This window comes from Eriocheir sinensis, chromosome 54 (assembly GCF_024679095.1).
Source record: "Eriocheir sinensis breed Jianghai 21 chromosome 54, ASM2467909v1, whole genome shotgun sequence".
NCBI classification, from domain to species: domain Eukaryota; kingdom Metazoa; phylum Arthropoda; class Malacostraca; order Decapoda; family Varunidae; genus Eriocheir; species Eriocheir sinensis.
In genome coordinates this window covers 10,087,514-10,100,294 of record NC_066562.1, presented here as the reverse complement: position 1 = coordinate 10,100,294, position 12,781 = coordinate 10,087,514, and the positions used below count along the sequence as shown (strand labels likewise).

General features: G+C 39.7%; 2 protein-coding genes across 4 annotated transcripts in view; one reads left to right on the top strand and one right to left on the bottom strand.

Annotated features, from left to right (window-relative positions):
• On the bottom strand, positions 1-8,831 carry LOC126983754 (FUN14 domain-containing protein 1-like). The gene is made up of 5 exons (XM_050836832.1): positions 8,676-8,831; positions 7,361-7,547; positions 6,569-6,671; positions 5,329-5,427; positions 1-1,597 (listed from the first exon to the last, which is right to left on the bottom strand). The coding sequence occupies exons 2-5, from the start codon at positions 7,537-7,539 to the stop codon at positions 1,334-1,336; spliced, it is 645 nt and encodes a 214-aa protein (XP_050692789.1). The 5' UTR covers positions 7,540-7,547; positions 8,676-8,831; the 3' UTR covers positions 1-1,333.
• Positions 8,832-10,432: 1,601 nt separating this feature from the next.
• LOC126983752 (lysine-specific demethylase 6A-like) overlaps positions 10,433-12,781 on the top strand; it is a 121,289-nt gene continuing 118,940 nt past the window's right edge. For all 3 annotated transcript variants that reach the window (XM_050836829.1, XM_050836828.1, XM_050836827.1), the window contains exon 1: positions 10,433-10,612. In XM_050836829.1, the coding sequence (XP_050692786.1) occupies positions 10,539-10,612 (74 nt within the window). In that variant the 5' untranslated portion in view covers positions 10,433-10,538. The remainder of the gene's footprint in view (positions 10,613-12,781) is intronic.

Below are 12,781 nucleotides of genomic sequence, written 5' to 3'. Positions count from 1 at the left end.
AAAAATATATACCGTTTACTTTTGTCTTGTTAACCCTTTCCATACGTGACGCGGACGTCGGCGTCACAGTATGGAAAGGGTCGAGAGGAAATGGAAGAGGATTAGTCCTTCTAAACCTTTCAATCCTCCTCTGAATTCCTCTTAATGGGTTTAAAAGAGAATTAAGAGGAAATGGAAGAAGATTAAGAGGTTTAGAAGAGGGCTAATGATGATGATGTCGGATGCCCATCGCAGCATCGCCGGATTGAAGGGGTTAAGTGTGTGTGTGTGTGGGTTGAATTACAAGACAAACCAGCACAGAAAACTAGAAACACAAACCTAGTTATATATTCCTACTGCAAGGAGACAAGAAAATCACTGAGTATGTATGTATCTATGGTTTGCTGTCATCCCTGGAAAAGCTAACTGTGGGTCAACTACATATAGTATTGTTTTATCAGGGCAAAAATGTCCTTGCCCGTAGAGATATACTTTTTCCTTGTCAAGCAATTCCAGAGACACAGAGCCTAAGGAGCGGTCAAGCCAGCAACACAAACTCAATCAAGGTGAACAACTAACAGAATCTAATGAACACAATCAACTGGCGTTCACCTCAAACAATTACGGCAGATCTGTGAGTGTGTGCGGCGCGGACAGGCACACTCGCACGATAATCACAGTGAATGAAAAATGATGAATTAAGGTACAGTGCGGGAGCAGACAGTGTTATGAAATGTACTGAAAACCTGAGGCGGCGGCGGCGGCGGCGGCGGCAGGCTTAACACCATAACACCATCTTCAAGAGAGAGAAACATGCCCTCACTATCTTTTTACTATGGTGAGGAAAAGAAAAGAAAAAATAATAATAAGAAAATGCTAATATACAAAAAATGTCATTTGCCTCATCAGAAGGAAGGAAGAATCGAGCCCCAGTGTTCCCTAAGGCCCCGCCCACACCAAGGAGCAGTTCTCGGCGGGCAATGCTGGGTGAGTAGTGATACCAGATGGAGCAGTTTCCGGCAGGCTCCACAATATTGGGCAGTGCCCAGCAGACTGTACACTCAATGGGCAAAGTCTGCCAGGCACTCCTTGATGGTGTGGCCAGGCTGTCAAGGGCACTTGGATGGTTTGCCTGTGGTTCCCACGCTCATGACATCATCCTCACTCTTGTCTGCTGCCCACCATCGAAACGTGTGTATTGGAACAGCATTTGGCAACAGTGTTTGCCCATCGGGCACTGCCAGGTAGTGTGGACAGGGCTGACGCTATACAGAGTAATGCTATCTTTAATATCTCTCCCAGCCTTGCCTCACCTATCACTACAAGAACAAAGGAAGCATTGCGCTGCCTGGGCCTAGATCATCTTGGCGGTGCCGACGCCCAGCATGGTGCCGGCGGTGAAGGCCACGATGTACATGTTGAGTGCGTACATCTCGTCCACGCTGAGGCGGCTCGTGTCCCCCAGCACGTGGCGGCGGTACAGGCGGCGGGCGGAGGCCATCTTCCGCCCCAGCCACCCGTCCACCTGGTCCTCCGCCCGTCCCAGCCGCCGCTCCAGCCTGTCTGCCGCCTTCTCCAGCGTGCGGTCCAGTCGGCGCGCGGCGTCTTGTAGTGGGGCCTGGGGGGGACAGGGGGAGGTGGTGAGAGAGGTAACTATCATATAATCGTATAGACATAAAAAAAAATAATAACAGTTGCAGCAGAAAATATAAACACTGCAGGAAATAAAACTGAAGCAACACAACGCAAGGCCACAAACAGGCAAAATAATATATATATAACAATAAATACAAGTTTGCTAGAGCGCCTCGCCTGGCCAGGTGCGACAAGGTGTGTGTTAGCTCGTTAAGTCATCGTTAACCCGGTAGCTGCGGGGATCATGTTTCTTAACCCGGTAGCTGCGGGGATCATGTTTCTTAACCCGGTAGCTGCAGGGATGCCAAATCTGTGGCTTTTCCGTGTACCAGCGATGGGCCAAATTTGTGCCATGATATAAACCCCATAAATAGATGATGCATAAACTGATCACAAATGCATTGATTTATATATTATGAAATGGTTTGCGTGAGTGATGATTTTTTCTAATTTTTTTTACAGGGGCCTTTGAGAGACATGATCCCACAGCTACCAGGTTAAAGGTCCCTCTAAGCGAGAAAATTGAGAAAAATAACATCACTCACGCAAACCATTTCATAATATATATCAACACATTTGTGATCAGTTTATGCATCATCTATTTTGGGGGGTTTATATCATGGGAAAATTTGACTGGCTCACGGTAAAGCCTAAATTCTCGTCATGCTACACGGTAAAGCCACAAATTTAGCCCGTCGCTGGTACATGGTAAAGCCACAAATTTAGCCCATCGCTGGTATATGGTAAAGCCACAAATTTAGCCCGTCGCTGGTACATGGTAAAGCCACAAATTTGACCCGTCGCTATTACCAGGTTAAGTATGGTGAAGGGCCGCCTTGCCTCACATGCTCAAAATCAAATCATCTACGCTAATTTTGCTGTTAAGCTTGGACTCGGGTGAACCAACTACAGCTTATATAAAAAAAAAGCATTAACATAAAAAGCCAAGAACACTTACAGCAAGGGTCCCTAGGAGGAGGCAATGCCCAACAGCACTCCTCCACCAAAGCTTGTGGCCAATACTATGTTCTCGCGGGCAAATCGCACCGCCTGAAAAAACACAGACCTCTTACACTCCAGCGGCAGGCGGGCACAAGGGGGCACTGACCTTATAACACAGGGAGGAGGAATGCTAAATACGGCAGGGAAAACTATATGAAAATAGGGAAAACTATATGAAAACAGGGAAAATTATATGAAAACAGGGAAAACTATATGAAAATTGGGAAAACTATATGAAAACAGGGAAAATTATATAAAAACAGGGCAAACTAACATAAAAACGGAAAACTAACATAAAAACAGGGAAAACTAACATAAAAACAGGGAAAACTAACATAAAAACAGGGAAAACTAATATAAAAACAGGGAAAACTAAACTAAAACAGGGTAAACTAAAATAAAAACAGGGAAAACTAACACAAAACAGGGAAAACTAAAATAAAAACAGGGAAAACTAACATAAAACAGGGAAAACTAAAATAAAACCAGGGAAAACTAAAATAAAAACAGGGAAAACTAAAATAAAAACAGGGAAAACTAACAAAAACAGGGAAAACTAATATAAAAACAGGGAAAACTAACATAAAATCAGGGAAAACTAACATAAAAACAGGGAAATCTAACATAAAAACAGGGAAAACTAAGATAAAAACAGGGTACACTAAAATAAAAACAGGGAAAACTAACATAAAAACAGGGAAAACTAAGATAAAAACAGGGTAAACTAAAATAAAAACAGGGAAAACTAACATAAAAACAGGGAAAACTAACATAAAAACAGGGAAAACTAACATAAAAACAGGGAAAACTAACAAAAACAGGGAAAACTAACACAAAACAGGGAAAACTAACACAAACAGGGCAAACTAACATAAAACAGGGAAAACTAAAATAAAAACAGGGAAAACTAACATAAAAACAGGGAAAACTAACATAAAACAAGGAAAACTAACTTAAAAACAGGGAAAACTAACATATAAGCAGGGAAAACTAACATAAAAACAGGGAAAACTAATATAAAAACAGGGAAAACTAACATAAAAACAGGGAAAACTAACAAAAACAGGGAAAACTAATATAAAAACAGGGAAAACTAATATAAAAACAGGGAAAACTAACATAAAAACAGGGAAAACTAACATAAAAACAGGGAAAACTAACATAAAAACAGGGAAAACTAACATAAAAACAGGGAAAACTAACATAAAAACAGGGAAAACTAACATAAAAACAGGGAAAACTAACATAAAAACAGGGAAAACTAACACAAAACAGGGAAAACTAACATAAAAACAGGGAAAACTAACATAAAAACAGGGAAAACTAACATAAAAACAGGGAAAAACTAAAATAAAAACAGGGAAAACTAAAATAAAAACAGGGAAAACTAACAAAAACAGGGAAAACTAACATAAAAACAGGGAAAACTAACATAAAAACAGGGAAAACTAACAAAAACAGGGAAAACTAAAATAAAACAGGGAAAATTAACATAAAAACAGGGAAAACTAACATAAAACAGGGAAAACTAACATAAAAACAGGGAAAACTAATATAAAAACAGGGAAAACTAACATAAAAACAGGGAAATCTAACATAAAAACAGGGAAAACTAAGATAAAAACAGGGAAAACTAACATAAAAACAGGGAAAACTAACATAAAAACAGGGAAAACTAACATAAAAACAGGGAAAACTAACATAAAAACAGGGAAAACTAACATAAAAACAGGGAAAACTAACATAAAAACAGGGAAAACTAACATAAAACAGGGAAAACTAATATAAAAACAGGGAAAACTAATATAAAAACAGGGAAAACTAACATAAAAACAGGGAAAACTAAGATAAAAACAGGGAAAACTAACATAAAAACAGGGAAAACTAACATAAAACAGGGAAAACTAATATAAAAACAGGGAAAACTAACATAAAAACAGGGAAAACTAATATAAAAACAGGGAAAACTAATATAAAAACAAGGAAAACTAACAAAAACAGGGAAAACTAACATAAAAACAGGGAAAACTAACATAAAAACAGGGAAAACTAAGATAAAACAAGGAAGATGGAACAAAACTAACTGAGACGAGAGGGGAAAAATTGAGTAGAAGAAGGAGGAACAAAACTCTAGCTAGCAGGCAGGCATTAGGGAGGGAGGGGAGGGGGAGTAAAACAACAGAACAAAACTAACCTAACACGTCTCACACTCCAGCGGCAGGCGGGCACGGGGAAGGGAGGACAGGGGGAACTTAAATACACTAACACAAGGGGAAAAAATAAATATAACAGAGAAATGCGAGGGAACAGAATAACAGGGAAACACAGAGAGAAGCTATATAACAGGGGCGCACAGAGGGGAAACGGGTGGACAACACAACCTGGGGAACTCTTTAGCTGTCAATGGGCAAGATATGACCAGAAATTAATGCAAAATAATAATAATAATAATAATAATAATAATAATAATAATAATAATAGAGAAAGAAGGGAAGACAGAGAGAATCAGAGGAACAAATAAATGAAAATTGCATTACATTTTACAGGATGGGGATTAAAAATAAGATAATGATGATAATAATAATAATAATAATAATAATAATAATAATAATAATAATAATAATAATAATAATAGATAAAATAAACGCAAAACACACACACACGCACACTAACTCAGGCAAGCAAGCACAACACAAACGCACGAACACACACCTCCTCGGACACCCTGCTGGGGTTGACGCTCGATTCCACCTCGCGTTTGAGCTTCTTCGCGTTCTCCTCCAGGTCACGGTTCACCCGGTTCCAGTCCACCTGAGGCATGGAGGTCAAGTTAGGTCAGGTCAGGTCATGTTAGGCCCGGTAGCAGCGGGGATCATGTTTCTTAATGGTCCCCCCAAGCGAGAAAAAATCACCCCTCACACAAACCATTTCATAATATATATATCAAAGTATTTGTGATCAGATTATGCATCATCTATTTTGGGGGTTTATATCATGGCACAAATTTGGCCTGTCGCTGCTACACGGTAAAGCCACAAATTTGGCCCGTCGCTGCTACACGGTAAAGCCACAAATTTGGCCCATCGCTGCTACACGGTAAAGCCACAAATTTGGCCCGTCGCTGCTACACGGTAAAGCCACAAATTTAGCCCATCGCTGCTACCGGGTTAAGGCAACTTAGGTTAGGGCATGTTAGATTAGGTCATTTTAAGTCATTTTAGGTTAGGTCAATTCAGATTGTTATGTTAGATTAGGTCATGTTAGATAAGGTCATTTTAGATTAGGTCATGTTAGGTTAGGTCAGATTAGGTCATATTAGTGTTAGGTTAGGTCAAGGGAGTCAGTGTGAGGGTGAGACTGACTGATTGACTGGCTGACTGATTGGCTGGCAGGATTATATTTTTACTGACCAACAGAAAAAAGTTCAAAAATATTCAATTAAACTTAATATGAAAAAAAAACATGAAGTACCGTTAGCTGAGAGAGAGAGAGAGAGAGAGAGAGAGAGAGAGAGAGAGAGAGAGAGAGAGAGAGAGAGAGAATGAAAGGGAAAGTGAAGGAATGAAAGGGAGGAAGCAAACTGAGAGAGAGAGAGAGAGAGAGAGAGAGAGAGAGATAGAGAGAGAGAGAGAGAGAGAGAGAGAGAATGAAAGGGAAAGTGAAGGAATGAAAGAGAGGAAGCAAATTAAGAGAAAGAAATGAGATGAGATAGCAAACAAGAGAGAGAGAGAGAGAGAGAGAGAATGAAAGGGAAAGTGAAGGAATGAAAGAGAGGAAGCAAATTAAGAGAAAGAAATGAGATGAGATAGCAAACAAGAGAGAGAGAGAGAGAGAGAGAGAGAGAATGAAAGGGAAAGTGAAGGAATGAAAGAGAGGAAGCAAATTAAGCGAAAGAAATGAGATGAGATAGCAAACAAGAGAGAGAGAGAGAGAGAGAGCGCACCCCACCCACCTTAATATACCCCTTGTGTGCCGCCAACTGCATGACCAACAGACTGCCGCCCACCACCGTCGCCGCCACCTTGCCCACCTTCATGGACAGGTAGCCCACCACCCTAACGAGACAAAGGTAAGCGCGTTAGTAAGGTAAAATTAAGAGGTCATGTTAGGTTAGGTTAAGAGGTCAGTGTGAAAGAGAGAGACTGATGGACTGACTGATTGAATGACTTGTGGGGGGGGCAGGTTAAGAGGGGAAGGTTGTTGTTGTTGTTGTTGTTTTGCGTCAAAGGATGCGGCTCAAGGGCAACAAAAAGGGTAAAAAAAAAAAAAAAAGCCCGCTCCTCGCCGCTCCCACAAGAGTAAAGAGTAGCCAAAACAGAGGTCGATTTCGGTAGAGTTTTATTAGTTTTTATTTATGATTTTGTTAGTTTTATTTGATTTATTTTTATTTTGTTAGTTATATGTTTGTTTTGGTGCCCTTGAGCTGCGTCCCTCCCTGTTAAATAAATAAATAGGGAAATACAGGTAAGTTATGGTAAGGAAAAGAAAGGTATGGTAACTAGAATGAAGGAAGGACTGAGAGAGAGAATTAGAGGTAATAGGCTAAATATTGCATCTTCTCTCTCTCTCCCTTTCCCTCCCTCTTTCATTCTCTCCCTTTCCCACTCTCTTTCACTCCCTTTCTCTCCTTCGCTCTCTCCCTCCATCCCTTTGTCTTTCCCTCCTTCTCTCTCCCTCCCTTTCCTTTCTCTCCCTCCCATTCCTCACCTCATCTCTCAACACATCCTACCCCCCGTCCACTCACCATCCCGAGGCGCCCCCCACAGCCACCTGCTTGGCCACGGGTTCCCTTGCCAGGTCTTGCATGAATCGCTGGAGCCAGGACATGGTGTTGGCGGCTGTCCCTCGCACGTCCAGCACCTCAAACTCCTCTATGCCCTCGTCCGCCGTTGACCTCACCTTGGCCCCCCCAGCGCCCCCCATGCCACGGCCTAAGGGGGGGAAGGGGGTTATGGGGGTGTTGTAGTTTTAAGGGTGCAAGGGAAAGAAGGGAGATGAGAATATTGGTATGGCCTAAGGGAGGTTATAGTTTTAAGGGTGCAAAGGAAAGAAGGGGGTATGAGGTAAGGGGGGGTGTTGTAGTTTTAAGGGTGCAAGGGAAAGAAGGGAGATGAGAATATTGGTACGGCCTAAGGGAGGTTATAGTCTTAAGGGTGCAAGGGAAGGAAGGGAGATGAGAATATTGCTACAGCCTAAGGGAGATTATAGACTTATGGGTGCAAGGGAAGGAAGGGAGATGAGGATATTGCTACGGCCTAAGGGAGGTTATAGTTTTAAGGGTGCAAGGGAAAGAAGGGAGATGAGAACATTCCCATGGCCTTGAGTGTAAAATTGATAAGGGAGGATATAGTCTTAAGGGTGCAAAGGAAGGAAGGGAGATAGAGAATATAAATGACAGTAATTCAAAAACTAGTGATTTCCATAATAAAAAAACAATGTACTTCTTAATATTATCCTCAAAATGGCCTATCGCAGCTAAATCATGTGGTTAATACAACGCCATTATTTTGAACCATGTGGAGATAGGCAGACCAGGACACTAGACACTAAAGATATCAGGAATAATGTAATAATGCTTTTTTATTAATGTTTTCTTTTTTGTGTGCCCTTGAGCTGCCTCCTTTGTTATAAAAAAAAAAAAAATTACATATATTACATTATCCTTAAAACACACACACACACGCGTACTGACACACACACACACACACACACACACACACACACACACAGCCCTCATACCAACACCTTTTCTATAAGCCCAGAAAACACATGGCACTTAAAATCAAACAAAAATAAATTAAATAGCCCGAGAAAGTCCGATATCACAGCCTAACCTTGAACGGCACACACATATATACACTTACCAACAGTATATACACCCATTAAACCCTTATTTCATCACTTAATAATAAAAAATCAATAAATAATACATCAACATCATAAAAATATCAAATACGTTGTGATAAAACCTCGTATTTCAACATATAACCCCAAGGACAGGTATATCCACTTAGCAACAGTGTAAATAACCATTGTCTCCATATATTAATCGTCCTTACAGGTCTCCCAGGGTTGATTTAGTCCCCGTACGGCGTCCCAGGGGCAAGAAATAGCTCCTGTGGGGGATAGGTAACTCGTAGGCACAGAAGGAGGTAGAAGTCCGTCCGCCGTGATGGCCCAGGTAGGAGTGAGTCAGGGAGGTTCCTATACTATTACCAGATCTCATTTATCGCCTTAATTACTAACCTAGACCTCATTAACAGCCTCTGCGATTATTATTAGATGCTTTAAGAGTGATTTAGATGTGTGTGACCTTATCTAGTGCCTGTGTTGGCGTTCTGTAAAGTGTTATAGGTGTGAGGTTTGGAGTTCTTAAATAGCTTGATTATATACTCTAACCGCATTATAATTGTTCGCCATCTATATTTGAGTTTTCTAAGAGGTATGGGTTTGTGTATGGCGTGATTGTGTGGCTGTATTCACGTCTGCATCGTATTTTGTGAAGAGTTAAAAGTCATGGTTGAAATAAGAGCCATGAACCCTTGGAAGGTCAACATGGCTGCGAAGGGATGTGCGGGAAGCGAGACCCAGCCAGTCGATGTCACCCTATTTAAACACCTCTCCCGTATTTCTCTGTACCGGGCGCGACGATCTGAAGCAATGGATGAAAAGTAGAGGAAAAATCCTTAATATTACATCCCGGTCAAGCCAAACAGAAAAATGCATTGCCGATAAAATAAAGTATAAAAAAAAATGCGATATAGTTGCCAGCCTGCATAACAAGACACCAAATTTTGAAAAACACCCAAAGACTTAACGATACCAAACAGAAATCCCTTAAATATTACTAAAACCTTACCAAACACGACCAAAAATACAAAACCAGGTGGAATAATAGATGAAAAACTTAATAAAAGTCGCTAATCTTGAGGTATGTGGCAATGGATGGACAAGACCCTATCCCTGCATGGCTCCAGACAATGTTACCAGATGATCGCTCCCAGCATAGTGTATTTTTCGGTGTCTGATCCATGACTATTGCATAAAAACACTGATAATTAACCATTTCAACGATAACTATGAATATATCTGGTTATCGGGGCCCATGAGACGGTTTTGGGGCATGAAATCGGTATATATGAGAGCCTGAAGATGGCGGTCTGGCAATGCTGCCGTCTCAAGCAATGGTGCCAGACTCCCCTACCCAGCTTCTTGTATATATCAATTTCTAACCTAAAAACTCTCCTGGGCCACAAAAGCGAGATTGATTTATAGTTAGCATTAGAATAGTTAATTTCAGATGTGTTTTGTGGATAGTTAAGCGTCAGAAGCCGGTAAATAGGAGACTCAGTGGATACCAATCTAGCAATGGTGCTGTCCACGGATGCCACGGTATCGTACTCACTAAACAATGATTTACCCATTTCTGACGCATAACGACTGCACAAAACCCTGTATAATTAACACCTCTAGCAATAAATATAAACAGCTATCATTAGTTTAGATGGTGAGACGATTTTTAGGCTGAAGACGGGAAAAATGAGAAGCTGTGAACGACAATCTGGCAACATTGGTGGAGTCCCGGAGACCGTTGCCAGATTGTCGTACTCCGAGCATCGTATTTACCGATTTCTGACGCATAACTACGGCCAAGAAGCATCAGGAATTAACTATTTTAACGATAATTATAAGTGCATCTCGTTATTGTGGCCTAGGAGACAGTTTTTGGTTCGGAAGTCGGTAAATATGAGGCTGAGAACGACAATCTGGCAACGTTGGTGGAGTCCCGGAGGAGCATCGGGCAGCCAGAGTGTTCCTGGCCGCGCCGGGGTGATGACGGGGCCCTCCTAGCTGCCGCCCCTCCCCCACATGGGCTTTAGCTTGTGAGTGCGTTAGTGCGTGCGTGGATAATAAAGTGCATAATGGAGATAATGGAGGCGACTGAGGAGGTGAATTTGACCCCTCAGGAACTGCAAGTCTTGTCGGAACTGGATAGGTAAGGCATTCTGTGTTTGTGTTTTTCTCCTTCTCTATCTCTCTTTCTCCTTTTTTTGTCTTGTTTTTGTTTTGTTTTTGTGTGTGTTTGTGCGTGTGTGCGTGTGTTTGTGTGTGTGTTTGTTTGTTGGTGGCACGTTTGAATGCTGAGAGTCGGTTTCCTCCTTCCTTCCTCTCTCTCTCTCTCTCTCTCTCTCTCTCTCTCTCTCTCTCTCTCTCTCTCTCAGCTCTCTCCTGCCCTCCTCTCTCTCTCTCTCTCTCTCTCTCTCTCTCTCTCTCTCTCTCTCTCTCTGTGTGGTATTTTCTCTCCATGTCTTCCTCTTCTCTCCATGTCTTCCTTCTCTCTCTCTCTCTCTCTCTCTCTCTCTCTCTCTCTCTCTCCACACGTACGCCAACTTCTCTCTCCCTCTTCTCCATTTCCTCTCCCTCTTCTCTTCCTTCCCTCTCCCTTCTCTCTCCCTTTCCTCCTCTCCCTCACCCTATTCTCCCTATTATCTCCCTTTTCTCTCCCTTCTTTACCTCCCTGTGTAGTAAGGGAATGGAGGAAAAAGGGAGGAAAGGAGAGAAAAAAAAGGGTTAGTTTCTCTCCCTTTTCTTCCCTTTCTTGTCCTTTTCAAATTGTTTCTCTCTCTCTCTCTCTCTCTCTCTCTCTCTCTCTCTCTCTCTCTCTCTCTCTCCTGATATTTATTTTCATTTCCCTGGTTTTATTTTTCTTTATTTTTTATTATTTTCTGCATTAATTTACTTACTTTTAAGTTTTTTTTTTTTATTTCCTCCATTTTTTATCTAATTATTATTATTATTATTATTATTTCTTTTCTTGCCTTTTGTTTATCAAGTATTTTATTTCATTTCCCTTTTATCTCATTTTTCTTTTCATATTTTTTTATTATCCTTCATTTTCCTTCATCCTCGTCCTTCAATCTTTTCATTCTTTCTTTTCTTTAAATTTTCTGCAGCATTTTTATTTTATTTTCCATCCTGTTGAAAAATCACATCCTGGTCTATTTTATTTTTTATCAATATTTCTGTATTTTTTATTTTTTTTCATGTTTTATTATTATTTATATTTTTTTCCTTGTTTTCTTTTATTACCTGTATTTTATTTTCCCTTCTTTTCCCTTCACCTCCTTCCCTCTGTTATCATTTACTTACCTTTTTTTTTTTTTCTGCATCATTTTATTTGTATTTTCTTTCATTTCTTCTTTCTCCTGTACTTTCCTCTTTTATCATTTATTTTGCCTCTTCCATCTCTCCTTTTTTATTATTTCTGTTCCATATTGTTTTCTTTTCTTGTCTTCTCACTATTTTCCTTTTTTATTTCATTTATCAATATCATTTTAATATTTCTCATTCCTGGTTTATTTTTTAATTCCTGTTTATCTAGTTATACTTTTCTTCATATATGTAACAGTAGATCCACAAGAGCCAAGGTTTACATTATTATTATTATTATTTTTGTTATTATTATTATTATTATTATTATTATTATTATTATTTAGATTTTCCCCTCCATCTTTTATTATGCATTTTATCTATTTCTTTCATTATTTTCTACCTTTTTCTTTCTTTTCATTCCCATTCACTTCCCTCCTTCATCATATATTTTATCTTTTCTTTCTTCTAATTTCTGTAGTTCCTTCTTTATTTATTTTTATCTTTTTACTTCTCTTTTCCTCCCCCCTTCTATTTTTTTTTTTTTATTATTTTGTATCTTTTTCATTTTTTCATTCCCTTATTTTCCTCCTTCATCATGTGTTTTATCTCTTCTTTCCTTCTTCTAATTTCTGTAGTTCCGTCTTTATTTATTTTTATCTTTTTACTTCTCTTTTCCTTCCCCCTTCTATTTTTTTTATTATCTTGTACATTTTTCATCTTTTCATTCCCATTCATTTCCTTCCTTCATCGGTTATTTTATCTTTCCTTCTACTTTCTGTAGTTCTGTCTTTATTTATTATTATTATTATTTTTATTTACTTCCTTTTCTTCCCCCCTTTATCATATAGTATACCTCCTCCTCCTCCTGTATCTCCTTTCTCTAAATCTGTCTTCTGTCTATCTTCATAATTTTCTTTCATTATCTGTAGCATTTTCCTATTTTGCTATTTATTTTAGGTTTATTTTTCTTTATATTTGTAGCAGTAAATCCACAGTAGCCAAGGTTTACATT